Source organism: Cynocephalus volans, chromosome X, assembly GCF_027409185.1.
Source record: "Cynocephalus volans isolate mCynVol1 chromosome X, mCynVol1.pri, whole genome shotgun sequence".
Lineage (NCBI taxonomy): Eukaryota > Metazoa > Chordata > Mammalia > Dermoptera > Cynocephalidae > Cynocephalus > Cynocephalus volans.
The window spans coordinates 38,572,159-38,586,020 of record NC_084478.1 but is presented as its reverse complement, the minus strand read 5'-3'; the positions used below and the strand labels follow the sequence as shown (position 1 = coordinate 38,586,020).

General features: G+C 45.4%; 3 protein-coding genes across 3 annotated transcripts; 2 read left to right on the top strand and 1 right to left on the bottom strand.

Annotated features, from left to right (window-relative positions):
* The first annotated feature begins 1,833 nt into the window (after positions 1–1,833).
* LOC134367894 (melanoma-associated antigen B10-like) lies at positions 1,834–2,880 on the top strand. The gene has a single exon (XM_063084554.1). The coding sequence runs from the start codon at positions 1,834–1,836 to the stop codon at positions 2,878–2,880; it is 1,047 nt and encodes a 348-aa protein (XP_062940624.1).
* A 5,135-nt stretch (positions 2,881–8,015) lies between these two features.
* Positions 8,016–8,552, bottom strand: LOC134366641 (grpE protein homolog 1, mitochondrial-like). Its single transcript, XM_063082994.1, has one exon. It carries the CDS (start codon positions 8,550–8,552, stop codon positions 8,016–8,018), a length of 537 nt encoding a protein of 178 aa, XP_062939064.1.
* A 3,125-nt stretch (positions 8,553–11,677) lies between these two features.
* On the top strand, positions 11,678–12,730 carry LOC134367893 (melanoma-associated antigen B10-like). Its single transcript, XM_063084553.1, has one exon. It carries the CDS (start codon positions 11,678–11,680, stop codon positions 12,728–12,730), a length of 1,053 nt encoding a protein of 350 aa, XP_062940623.1.
* The last annotated feature ends 1,132 nt before the right edge of the window (positions 12,731–13,862 follow it).

The window sequence follows — 13,862 nt, the reverse complement described above, 5'->3', positions numbered from 1 at the left end:
CGAGTAAGATTTAATGGCTCCCCCTATCCCCAAAGAGAGAAGGTCCTCCAGTCCCGCCCCTCCCGTCAGCCTCAAAAGGTCCCTGGCAGGGATGGGCCGAGGTAGCGCCCTCAGAATTACCCTTGTGGCGAATAAAGGAAGTACAGCATTGGACTTGGGTATTGGCATCAAGCCAGCAGAGGGAGGGTCCCAGGACCTGCCAAGAGCGAATGAAGGGCCCTGTATGAGTTCAGTGGAATTCCCCCTCCCCTATAACAGAGAGGTCCCTGCAGAGCCCTGCACCTGTGAAAATGACACACCCAACTTCCACCTTTTAGCGGTTTATGGAGATGAAGGTGTTGCACAAGGGTTTCTGTCTCTGGCTAGCAGAGAAAGGAGTCTCAGAATCTGCCACGAGTAAATGAAATGTTTATATTTGAGCTGTACAAAAAATGGCCTCCCTAGAACAGTGCAGGCCTTACAGAGCCCCACCCTGCTGTCAGCCTGTGAGGCCCCTGGCATGGCTGTAAGGCTGCAGGTGATCCCTCTTTTCACCTTCTGGCAGGGGTGGGAGGAGGATGCATAAGAGCCTTGGTCTAAGGCTAGATGACTCAGGTCAGCAGAGGGAGTCTTCTTTGGTGAACTTTAGAGATAAGTTCAGAACCTCGAGCAAGGGCTGAGGGGACTTCCTACCCCAGGACAAGAGGATCTCCACAGAGCACCAACACTACTATGAGCTCTGGTAGCTCTTCTGCAGAACTGTGAGGCTAAGGTATCTACACTTTATCCTTAGTGACCACAGTGGGAGGAGGGCCTAGGTCTGACAGGGTGGTGGCAGGTCATTAAGAGGAGGTGACTCAGGCCCTTTGGCAAGTCAAAGTGTGGACTGAGGGAGGCAGGTTCTACTTCTGTGGTTAGCCTTGGGAAACCCTGGGCAGATATGTCCTTCTGACTGCACACCCGCCCCCGTCCCCACCTGCCCCCCATGGCATACTCTGGGATATCAGGTGGATGAGGGCCTTGGTCTGATTGGTGTAGGCCTCAGAGCTGTAGAGGGGAAAATACAAGGCTGTCAAGGTGAGGAGTCATTATGAGAAACCATAATACTCAGGAGAACAGAGGGGGTTTCACAGAGCCTTACATACTGTGTCATTCCTGACGGGGTCCCTGAGGAAGCTTCAAGGATGTGAAGGCATTACATTGAGGGAATAAGTCTGAGGCCAGCAGAGGGCGGGGAATCAGGCCCTACAAGAAAAAAATGTGAGAATTCTGAGTGAGGACCAAGAAGTCTAATTACTGAGCTTAGAAAGGAACTCACAGAGCTCTGCCATTGCTGCCATCCCAGGGTTTCCTTGGGCAGATGTGGTCAAATAAGATTCCCCCACAATTCCTTGTCCAGGGCATCAGGGAGATGAGAGCTCTGGAATGAGGGAGTCAGCGTCAAAGCACTTAAGTAGAGAAATCACAGGTCATATCAGAAATCAAGGCAATGACCCTGACTGTGAATTGAGAGTAATATTTCCTATGCCACAACAAAGGAAGCTCCACAGGGTACGGATCTGCCAGACAGTGTCAGCCGCAGTAAGACGCAGGCACCACGGGAGAGCTGCAGCCTAACATACACTCTAGTTATGTCCATAGGGTCCTCAGGGGAAAGGTCCATCAGTGAAATGGAGGTTTGTGGGTTCCTTGAGTGGTGCCCTCCAAGAAACCTGCAGAGGCAGCTCTTGATAAAGCCAAGGTGGTATTGCCCTGCTGAGGAGGAACACACCATCTCATCCTCTTCCCTACAGGTCACTGAATCATCTCCTCTCTGTCCCACACTCCTGCCTGCTGTCTCTGACAACAGTCATCATGCCTCGGGGTCAGAAGAGTAAGCTCCGTGCCCGTGAGAAACGCCGTCAGGCTCGAGAAGAAAACAAGGATGTCAAGGGTGCTCAAGCCACTGTAGTGGAGCAAGAAAAGTCCATCTCTCCCTCGTCTCCACATTACAAAGAAAATCCGCAGAGTTCATCTGCTGCTGGAACAGCCAGCGATCAGCAAAAGCCAGGGAAAGGCCCATCCAGCACTGCTGCTGCAGCAGCTGCTTCCTCCACAAGATCTAATGAAGGTGCCACCAGCCAAGTTGAGGAAAAGCCAAATGCCTCACAGGCCCAGGCTTCCACTGAGCACAAGCAGCAAGACCTTGTAGAAAATAAGGCGATAATGCTGGTCCGTTATCTGCTGTTCAAGTATCAAATGAAAGAGCCCATTACAAAGGTAGATATGCTGAGAAATGTGATCAAAACGGATAAGAACCACTTCCCTGAGATCCTTAGTAGAGCCTCTAGGCACCTGGAGCTCGTCTTTGGCCTTGACATGAAAGAAGTCGATCCCAACAGGAGCCTCTATGTCCTTGTCAACAAATTGGAAAGAAGCTGTCATGGAAGAGTGAATGACAACACAGGCATGGCCAAGACTGGCCTGCTGATGACTGTTCTGGCTGTGATCTTCTCGAAGGGCAATTGCGCCACTGAGGAGCAAATCTGGGAAGTGCTAAATGAGATGGGAATATATGATGGGGAGGAGCATGTCATCTATGGGGAACCCAGGAAGCTATTCACCGAAGATATGGTAAAAGAAAAGTACCTAGAATATCGTCAGGCACCCAACAGTGATCCTCCAAGCTATGAATTCCTGTGGGGTCCAAGAGCCTATGCTGAAACCAGCAAGATGAAAGTTCTTGAGTTTTTCGCTAAGATCCATCACTCTGTCCCTAGTGCCTTCCCACCCTTGTATGAAGAGGCTCTGAGAGATGAAGAGGAGCGAGCCCGAGCTAGAGTTGCAGCTAGGGCTCATCCTGCTGCCATGGCCAGTGCTCATTCTAGGGCCGTTTCCAGCAGCTTTTCCTGCCCCAAGTGAAGGCTGAGGAAAATTCTTGACTGTGTTGTTGAAGAGGACAGCTAATGTTCTCATTGGTGGAGGTTCGCGTGAGGCGCACAAACTGGCAACAACACAGGGTGTAAGTGTGTGTTCTTGTTCTATGTGGTTACTTGGATATTGGTTTAAACGTTCCTCTTCATAGAAAGTTTGAGTAGGTTTTGAATCCACATTTATGAGTGATAATAAGTCATACATTTATTGATGTCTATGAGTTTTAAGAATAAGAATTTTATTATTTTATAGAAACAGGTGTTAAATTTACCATCTTATTTAGTGATCTCAAACAAGATAACAGTAGTGGATTGGGCACTTCCTTGGAAATGTGAAAAGAAAAAGCAGTAAAATAGTTGGGATCAAAAAATAGAGTGAAAAAAGTAAAGGATTATAAATTCTTGTATTTATTTGTCATTTTTAGTCTGTTCTGTTAAAGTAGGAGATATATTCGTGTATATTCGTATACAAAATGTAGGAGAAATTACATGTACATCATAATAAATTAGACTTCTTGCACGCTGTATCATTATTTATTTCTCAAACATTACTTGGACATCTTCCCTTTGAAAGGTTCTGTGCTAATTTAGGGAGCCTAAAGGATAAACAAGGCCCACCTATGCCCACTGAATTTTAAAGTCTAAGAGCAGCTGTCATATAATGAAGATGGTGAGATATACCCTAAAACATAAAGGCCAAGACAAATTATGGTTGGAGGATGCAGATGACAGCAGTCAAGTGCAAATGCCCTGAGGCAGGTGAATTTGGAAGCTCGGGAAACTGCACATCCTTATAATGAGTTCATTTTAAGTTAGGCTGGGTGATGGGTCAGTTGAGGTTATGGGCCCAGTCCTCAAAAAGATGTGTCCTAGACTAATGCCTAGTATGGAGAACTGCTTTTAGCAGTTACTTTGGTGTCATGGATAAACCAGAAAGAATCCATCTCCTAGGGCAGGAATGGAAGGTGTCCTGTATCCTTCCCCAGTGTCCTTTTCCCACTGTAGTGCACAGTCTATGTGTTTTATGCACATCAGCCCCAGTGAGATTCTGAGAAATAAGGGTGATATAACCTGACATAGGTGTACTATGAAGGCACTCTGCTGGAAAATACTCACTCTGGCCTGGGAGGTACAGATCCCACTCCATTAAAAGGGCATTTTATTAAGTTGTCTTGAGTGTAATTGGCAAACTATTAAGGGCTAGATTTTTAATGGAAGTGAAATAAATGAAAATAGGCATGGTTTGTATGGAAGGACAGTTGGAAAGGATGGAAGGAGTAAGCCTTTGACACAAATTCTAAGAGCCTTAAGTTACATCGAGTTGGGGAATACTCCCGCACACTCACAATGAAAATATAACTGCAAAGAGTTATATAGTAAGTAACTGAGTTTCACCTGCTAAGCCGTGTTATGACTGATTTCTGTGCTATGTCATAGAATACAAATTCTCTTACATCTCTTGGTTACAAAAACAATATCACAGAGCAGATTTTGGTAGGGTCTGGGGTCAAAATAATCATAGTAATAACTTTCAGTTATTAAAAATGCAACAAATTCCAGGCACTGTGTCAGGGGCTTTCATGCATTACATTCATCCCCGGAATCCTGCAAGGCAGGGCTTACCAAGCTTACTTCACAAAGAGCTTGAGCCTCACAGAACTTAGCAATTTTCCTGACTTCACATGGCTCACAAGTGTCAGAATTAGAACCCTGGTCTGAAGTCTTTTAGAGCACACACTGTTCCCACTCCTTGCCTAAGACAACCGTGTGTGTCTTAATTCATTTTTCATCTCACTACAGCAGAATGTCTCTAGGCAATGGAAAGGAGGAACCTGGGGCCGGTGTACTAACTCCAGGTGTAATAGATGAAGGAGAAAATGAAAACTAAACATTTGGGGACTGCCTATGGGCCTCATTTGCTAGGGCCCACTTGATTGTAGCATCAGGGTTTTTTGAAAGCTGAGTTTGCCCAGGTGCTGGCACATGGGACAGACCCAGCACTTCCTGAATTACATTGCACTTCCCATGAGTCTGCCCCAGTGAGCCCTCGGGCCCAAATCTGCATCCTGACCTGCTGTTCAGCTCTTCCCCGCTTCCTTCCATGAAGACTGCACCCTGCTTGCTGTGGCGAAGAAAGTCCAGAATAACCTTCCTTCCTTTCTCCTGACTTAGAGCATTCCAACTCCCTATAGACATCCCCTACCTCATCTTTCACCATGGAAGCCCTCCGATGACAATAGTCCCTTCCACGTAACTATTTATTTTGACAGTGAAGTTTAGGTGTCTGCTCTTCTGCTCCGGGTGCTTCAACCACACTCGCAAAGATTTTTCCAAATGTACTTGTGAGTAGAGTCATATTTGGTACAGAATCTACTGGTTTGTGAAATATAACCTTGAAGTTTAAGAGGAGGTTTTAGAAAGCAGGTGAGGTTAGAAAGAAAGAGAACATCATTTCATGACTTATTTAAGGCTGTCACTGAATCAGTACAGTGACGAGTGAGCTTAACTAAATGGTAAAAAATTAAATCCTCCCTCTTAAGGGGTAGATGAGGAAGAACCGAGGAAATCACTGTATAGAAACCATGTCCAGAAGCTGGATTCTGAAAAACACCGGTGTCTTACTAGGAGGATATAATAGTTTCCAATGCTGTTATAACAAATTGTCATGCATCAAGGACTTAAAATAACACACATTTATTATTTTGCACTTCTGTAGGGGAGAAGTATGAGTTGGTTTTGCTCAGGTTTTCACAAGCCCAAATCAAACCATCAAAGCCTGGCTTCTTATTGGGAAGCACTGCGTAAATCTCATTCCAGACTCATTCAGGCTCTTCTCAGAATCCAGTTCTATGAAGATTTGTAAGAGTGGGAAGAGTTTCCTTGCTGGCTGTCAGTTGGTGCTTCCATAGTTCCTTGAGGCCTCTCTCTAGTCTTTGCCTGGGGCCCCTACTTCTCGAGTCACAAACGGCACATGGAAATGGTCTCATGCTTGGAATCTAACTTCTCTCTCTGCTGCATCTCTCTTCTGTCTCCAGATGGAGAAATTTTTCTGTTTGTGAAGGTTCATGTAATTAGACTGGGCCCATGCAGACAATCCAGTATAACCTTCCTATTTTTAAGGTCAATTCCATAATTTTGATTACATTTGCAAAATGCCTTTGAACATGTCACATAACATACTCATGGGATTCAGGAATAATTATTAAGTCTACCACAGATGTAGAAGATGTCTCCCTGGGAGACATGCCAGCTTTGATGAGAAAAGAAAATATAGTTCACCATCATTCTCCTGATGCTTGTCTGTATCTGCCCTAGGAGAAAATCCTGGTTTTTCTCTGTGCCTCCGGGAACTAATACAAGTGCTCAAGTATGTTCATCAACTGGTGGGTAGCAGAGACCATGCACCAAAAGAAAGAAGAAATCTGTCAGTCTACTGAGATTTAGAGGTTATTTAAGGGTCAGTGCAGAAAGGTACTATTGAGTGGAGAAGGGTAAACGCTCCCTGTTGAGATTTACAGGATTGTTTGGAAAATTTGAGTCATCATGAATTTGAAAACACTTGACAAATAGGTACTCAGAAATGTTGAGTAGCGAGGATATTTGATATTTTCAGAAACTCCTTTAAGAATGAAGGGGGCTCTTATCATAGCAAATTATAATAGTAGCTTGTTTATTAAGAACCTACAATGTAACAGTTAATTGGAGAGACTGCAAGTGTTCATCCACTTTGTGTCTTCCTCTCCATCCCTGGTTCTTATAGTGACTTCATTGCCAGTGCACACGTAGTTAGGATAGTTCATGCGACTACCCTCAACAGTAAAATAGGAGCAGAAGTATGCTTTTACCCTTCTGATCAAAGCATTTAAGTGCTAGTTTACCACTTCTATGCTTTTCTGTTCCATTCATTAGCAAATATGGAGAGCCCGTGTTGAACTATGGAGCCACATAATGGAAGCTCCCTGGATCTCTGAGTCATCTGACAGCTGAGGCCCCCTGCCAATCTACATCAATTGTTTTTTTTTTTTTTTTTTTTTTTTTTTTTTTTTTTTTTTTGCGTAAGAAATAAATTTTTAATGTCTTAAGCCATCCAGGTTTCAGGCTTTTCCCATTATGTCTCATACTTGTACATAATTTATCTGTATAATAGTATTTTGAAAGTTATTGTAAGTTTTTTGTTACACACATGTGCTAGAAAAATACGCTGTGAGTTTTTAACATATGTTGATATCAATATTGTTCTGCCTCTTGCCTCTGTCACTGTATAAAATGAAGTCAGAATTTTCCCACAACACATAGAGATCTATTTCATTCTTTTATGTACTATCTAGAATTCTAAATTTTGTGTGTGCCAAAATTAACTTAACCAATCTCGTCCTGCTAACCCCACAAGTTGCTCCCCATTTGCTTCTATGATAAATAGAACTGATATCAATGTTACAGAACATCAATTCTTGGACAAATTCGCCTGTTTTATTACAGAAAAGATGTAGAAAAGTGCAAATTGAATTAAAGTGGAAAGAATCTGATGACTGAAAATTTCATAAATATTGCTGATATTATTCTACTTCAATAATGTACCAATTTATAGTCTTACGTATTATTGTATGTGAATAAATTAAGCTCTCTTAGGCATTTTATTTTATAGACCTTTTATTTATTTATTTTTATTATTATTTATTTATTTTTTCCAGAAGATGTTTTATTAAAATACTTGCACATCACCAGAGTTTGAGCAGATACATCCTAAACCAAGTTATTTTTCATGCTACCCTAGAAGTCCTGTAGAGTCCCCTTGACTCTCTTCTGTAAGTAGGTGGGTCTATTAAACATGCAGCACTAAAAATCAGTGAACAGACTCCCAAACTAGAGTTCATTAATACAACTGAGCAACTGGTTCAATTTCCAATTTATCTACTAGTTACTTAAGCATTCCAACAAGGTTGGGGAAAGGATCAAATATATTCATAGATGAGAAAAGATGAAGCAGCCTTTCAAGAGTGACTTAAAAAAAACAGAAAACCATGCAGGAGGCAGCTAAGCTTCCTTCACCACCCCTACCAGGGCAGGTCTCAGGGTGCACCCCTGCAGCTTGTACCCCATCTTGCTAACTAGTGCCACTGTGCCTCACTCCTTCCCCTCACCTGGCATGTGGAACAAGGCCTCATGTTCGTAAGGTTCAAACTTGGCTCCAACAGGGTTCAACTTGAGTAAGCCATGCTTTGTGAACACCTTCTGAATCTGGACTTGAGTCATTACGAGCCCCTCATAGAGGTTCTTCAGGTGAGGATTATAGTCTTCAATCTCTTCTTTCGAAACACACTGTGTTGCCTTCTCCAAAATGTCTGCAACCTCCAACAAGTCCTTGCAGAAGCCCTGAATGACAGATAATTTTGCCTCCTCCACCAATTGTTGGCTCCTCTGCCGCAAGTTCTCAGTATCTGCCAAAGCTCGTTGATATTTTTCCATCGTCACTTTCAGCTGCTCTTCTAACTTGACCTCTTCCAGGAGGATCTTCTTTGTAGAGGGAGGATCTGAATTCTGTTCAGTTTGACACGTGCCCTCTTCCAAGTTCTGGTCATTGTTTTGTCGCTGTGCACAAGAACTGAGAAGAGGCCTGAGAGACAACGCCAAAGCCGGGAGAGCGCGCTGCACCAGTCTCATCACCATGACCTCTGCTGCCTGCTGCCGTCAAACCTCATCGGCCTTTGAAACTTTAGTAAAACTTGATTGAAAACATATTGTCTCACTGTTATTTTAATTTGTATTTCCTTGTTTTCTAAGTAGGGTGAACAGAATCACTCACTTATATGAAGTAAAATTTCTGCAGTAATATCTTGAGCACCTGTTGGCCCATGCTCTAGAATTTCGATTTGTCAAAAAGACATTGCTCTTTACACTGAGAATGAATGATTTGGTTAAAATAACCAGGTGCTAAGAAAGGGGCCCAGAGAGGAAAACCACAGTTAGTGAGGAACATCAGGCGGACTGGGACAAAGAACAATCTCCAGAATCCATGAGAGAGATCACAACCTAAACCAAGTGCAGAGAGCCAATGGAATATGGTAGTCAGGGATATCTATCCAAAGTTCAGCATGGGGTAGAAAAGGGACCAGAAGGACAGGAGGTAGGGAAACTGGTGGTGTCCACGGGTTATTCAAATGAATAAGTGACTTCTGAGAGATGGTGTATAGATCACTACTATAAAAGCAAGAGCCTCGATGCAAAAAGCAGTAATATTAGAACATTTATTACTATGAATGAGGTCTAAAATAAAATGAATTTCACTACACATTACAGTGCAACGCTGGATAAAGTGAAAAGACCTTCGTCTCACAAAATTCTGCTCACGTGCGTCTTCTCCGTAGAAGTTAAACCTTTGAGAACAGAAAGTTCCCAGATGTCTACATTCGGCTAGTGAAGGGACCCCATGGTCACTGTGCACTTTCTCTGATGGTTCAGAACTTGTTCTGTGCCCCTACCTGGTGCCGCAGCCTGTCCACCTCACGTCGTGCCTGGGAAGCAAACTTACTATGTGTAAGGGTTTAAGTTGAGAAACTGTCCAGAGCTTATAGGGAGGTGGAATTTCCACAAGGATCCTTCAGTCAGTGAAGCCAGAAGTCAAACTGGGGATCTACCTCTGAGGACAGGACTTAGGGAACCACCCACTCCGCAACACAGGGGGCACCACAGAACCGCGCCGCTCCGTACCTAGTGCGCCGCTCACGCCATCAGCCCGGGGAGACCCCACGCAGGGGTGCCCGGATAAGGTGCACACTGGCTTACGTCTCTGGAGCTTGTGGGACGGGAGACCTTGCTGTGAGACACGAAATATTGCCGTGAGACACGAAATCTTGCCGTGAGACCCTTGGCGTCTAGCCAGCAGAGGGAGACGTCCAGGCTCTGCCGAAAGGTAAGGTGAAGACGTCGAGTAAGATTTAAGGGCTCCCCCTACCCCCAAAGAGGGAAGGTCCTCCAGTTCCAACCCCTCCCGTCAGCCTCAGAAGGTCCCTGGCACTGATGGACCGAGATATGGCCCTCAGAATTACCCTTGTGGGGAATCAAGGAAGCGACAGCATTGGACTTGGGTATTGGCATCAAGCCAGCAGAGGGAGGGTCCCAGGACCTGCCAAGAGCCAGTGAAGGGCCCTGTATGAGTTCAGTGGAATTCCCCCTCCCCCATAACAGAGAGGTCCCTGCAGAGCCCTGCACCTGGCAGAAATGACACACCCATCTTCCAACTTTTAGTGGTTGAAGTAGATGAAGGAGTTGCACGAGGGTTTCTGTCTCTGGACAGCAGAGAAAGGAGTCTCAGAATCCGCCACGAGTAAATTAAATGTTTGTATTTGAGCTGTGCAAAAAACGGCCTCCCTAGTACAGTGGAGGCCTCACAGAGCCCCACCCTGCTGTCAGCCCAGGAGGCCCCTGGCATGGCTGTAAGGCTGCAGGTGATCCCTCTTTTCACCTTCTGGCAGGGGTGGGGGAGGATGCATAAGAGCCTCGGTGTAAGGCTAGATGATTGAGGTCAGCAGAGGGAGTCCACTTCCGTGAACCTGAGAAATAAGTTCAGAACCTTGAGCAACGATTGAGAAGGCTTTCTCCCCCACAACAAAGGGATCCCCACAGAGCGTCACCAATACAGTGAGCCCTGGTAGCTCTTCTACAGAACTGTGAGGCTAAGGTATCCTCTTTTTATCCTTAGTGACCACAGGGGGAGGAGGGCCTTGGTCTGACAGGGCAGTGGCAGGTCATTAAGAGGAGGTGACTCAGGCCCTTTGGCAAGTCAATGTGTGGACTGAGGGAAGCAGGTTCTACTTCTGTGGTTAGCCTTGGGAAACCCTGGGTGGATGTGTCCTTCTGAGTACACAACCCGCCCCTGCCCCTTGGCATACTCTGGGGTATCAGGTGTATGAGGGCCTTGGTCTGATTGGTGTAGGCCTCAGGGCTGCAGAGGGGAAGGAACAAGGCTGTCAAGGTGAGGAATCCTGATGAGAAACTGTAATACAGAGTGAACAGAGGGGGTTTCACGAAGCCTTACATACTGTGTCACTCCTGATGGGGTCCCAGAGGAAGATAAGTCTGAGAGCTCCCTAATATCCTTCCTCTTCAGGAGGCTCAGGATGTGAAGGCCTTGCTTTGAGGGAATACGTCTCAGGCCAGCAGAGGGAGGGAAACCAGGCCCTACAAGAAGAAAAGGTGAGGATTCTGAGTGAGGACCAAGAACTCTAATTACCCCAGAACAGGACGGAAATCAGAGTGCTGCCATTGCTGCCATCCCAAGATGTCCTTGGTCACATGTGGTCAGATGAGATTCCCCCTCAATTCCTCTTCTAGGCCATGAGGGAGCTGAGGGCTTTGGAGTGAGAGAGTCAGCATCAAAGCTCTTAAATAGAGAGATCACAGGTTATGCCAGAAGTCATGGTGATGACTCTGACTGTGAATTGAGAGAAACATTTCCTACCCCACAACAGAAGAAGCTCCACAGGGTATGCACCTGCCAGACTGGCAGCCCCCAGTAAGACGCAGGTACAACTGTAGGACTGCAGCCTAACGTGCACTCTAGTTACTTCGGCAGGGTCCTCAGGGGAAAGGCTCATCAGAGAAACGGAGATTTGTGGGTTCCTTGAGCAGTGCCCTCCAAGAAACCTGTAAGAGGCCGCCTTTGATAAAGCCGAGGTGGTGTTGCCCTGCTGAGGAGGATCACACCGTCTCATCCTCTTTCCTACAGGTCACTGAATCATCTGCCCTCCGTCCCACACTCCTGCCTGCTGTCTCTGACCACAGTCTTCATGCCTCGGGGTCAGAAGAGTAAGCTCCGTGCCCGTGAGAAACGCCGCCAGGCTCGAGAAGAACCCGAGGTTGTGAAGGGTGCTCCAGCCACTGCAGCGGAGGAAGAAAAGTCCGTGACTTCCTCGTCTCCTTGCTTCAAAGAAAATCCCCAGAGGTCATCTGCTGCTGGAACACTCAGCGATCACCAAGAACCACAGAAAGCCCCATCCAGCACTGCTGCTGCAGCAGCTGCTTCATCCACAAGACCTAATGAAGGCACCACCAGCGAAGCTGAGGAAAGGCCAAATGCCTCACAGGCCCAGGATTCCACTGAACACATGGAATTAGACCCTTTAGACAAGAAGGTTACAAACCTGGTCCGTTACCTGTTGTACAAGTATCAAAGGAAAGAGCCCATTCGAAAGGTAGATATGCTGAGAAATGTGATCAAAATGGATAAGAACCACTTCCCTGAGATCCTCAGGGGAGCCTCTAGGGACCTGGAGCTGATCTTTGGCCTTGAAGTGAGAGAAGTCGGTCCCAACGGGAGCCTCTACATCCTCGTCAACAAACTGGATCTAAGCTGTGATGGAAGAGTGAATGACAACACAGGCTTGCCCAAGACTGGCCTGCTGATGACTGTTCTGGCTGTCATCTTCTCGAAGGGCAATTGTGCCACTGAGCAGCACATCTGGGAAGTGCTAAATATGATGGGAATATACGATGGGGTGGAGCATTTCATCTATGGGGAACCCAGGAAGTTTCTCACTGAAGATTGGGTAAAAGAAATGTACCTGGAATATCGTCAGGTGCCCAACAGTGATCCTCCAAGCTATCTTTTCAGGTGGGGTCCAAGAGCCTACGCTGAAACCAGCAAGATGAAAGTTCTTAAGTTTTTGTCCAAAATCCATGGGACCGTCCCAAGTGACTTCCCATCCTTGTTTGAAGAGGCTCTGATAGAAGAAGGGCAGCGAGCCCGAGCCAGAGTTGCAGATAGGGCTCGTATTGCTGCCATGGCCAGGGCTCGTTCTACAGCCATTTCCAGCACTCTTCCTGCCCCAAGTGAAGGCTGAGGAAAATTCTTGACTGTGTTGTTGAAGAGGACAGCTAATGTTCTCATTGGTGGAGGTTCGGTTGAGGCTGGCAAACTGGCAACAACACAGTGTGTAAGGTGTGTGTTCTTGTTCTGTGTGGTAACTTGGATATTGGTTTAAATGTTCCTCTTCATAGAAAGTTTAAGTAGCTTCGGAATCAAAATTTAAGAGTGATAATAAGTCATACTTATTGACGTGTAAGAGTTTTAAGAATAAGAGTATTACTATTTTATAAAAGCAGTTGTGAAATGCTCCATCTTACTAAGTGATCTCAAAAAATATAACATGGTATGGGATTAGGCATTTCCTTGGACATGTGAAAAGACACAGTGGTAAAATAGTTGGAGTCAAGAAATAGAGTGAAAAAAGTAAAATATTATAAATTCTTGTATTTACTTGTGATTTGTAGTCTGCTCTGTAAATGTAGGAGATATGTACTTGTTTATGATTAGCTTATTCAAGAATGTAGGAGAAAATACATCTACATTTTAATAAAATAGACCTCTTGCACTCTGTCTCATTATTTATTTCTCAAACATTTCTCGAACATCTGCTCTTTGAAAGGCTCTGTGCTAATTTGGGGAGCCTAAAGATAAACAAGGCCTACCTAGGCCCACTGAATTTTAAAGTCTAAGAGCAGCTGTCATGTAATGAAGATGGTGAGATATACCCTAAAACATAAAGGCCAAGACAAATTATGGTTGGAGGATGCAGATGACAGCAGTCAAGTGCAAATGCCCTGAGGCAGGTGAATTTGGAATCTCGGGAAACTGCACATCCTTATAATGAGTTCATTTTAAGTTAGGCTGGGTGCTGGGTCAGATGAGGCTGTGGGAGTGGTGACCAGAGGCCAGATCCTCAAAAAGGTGTGTCCTGGACTAATTCCTAGTATGGAGAACTGCATTTAGCTGTTACTTTGGTGTCATGGGCAGGAATAAAAGGTGTCCTGTATCCTTCCCCAGTGTCCTTTTTTCAGTACGGTGCACAAAGTATGTGTTTTATGCACATCAGCTTCGGGGAGTTTCTGAGAAATAAGGGTGATATCACTTGACATAGGTGTGCTCAGAAGGCACTCTGCTGCCACTATTCACTCTGGCTTGGAAGAGAACAG

Coding starts and splice junctions, on each gene's coding strand:
- LOC134367894 (XM_063084554.1), top strand. CDS start 1,834: ATGCCTCGGGGTCAGAAGAGTAAGCTCCGTGCCCGTGAGAAACGCCGT.
- LOC134366641 (XM_063082994.1), bottom strand. CDS start 8,552: ATGAGACTGGTGCAGCGCGCTCTCCCGGCTTTGGCGTTGTCTCTCAGG.
- LOC134367893 (XM_063084553.1), top strand. CDS start 11,678: ATGCCTCGGGGTCAGAAGAGTAAGCTCCGTGCCCGTGAGAAACGCCGC.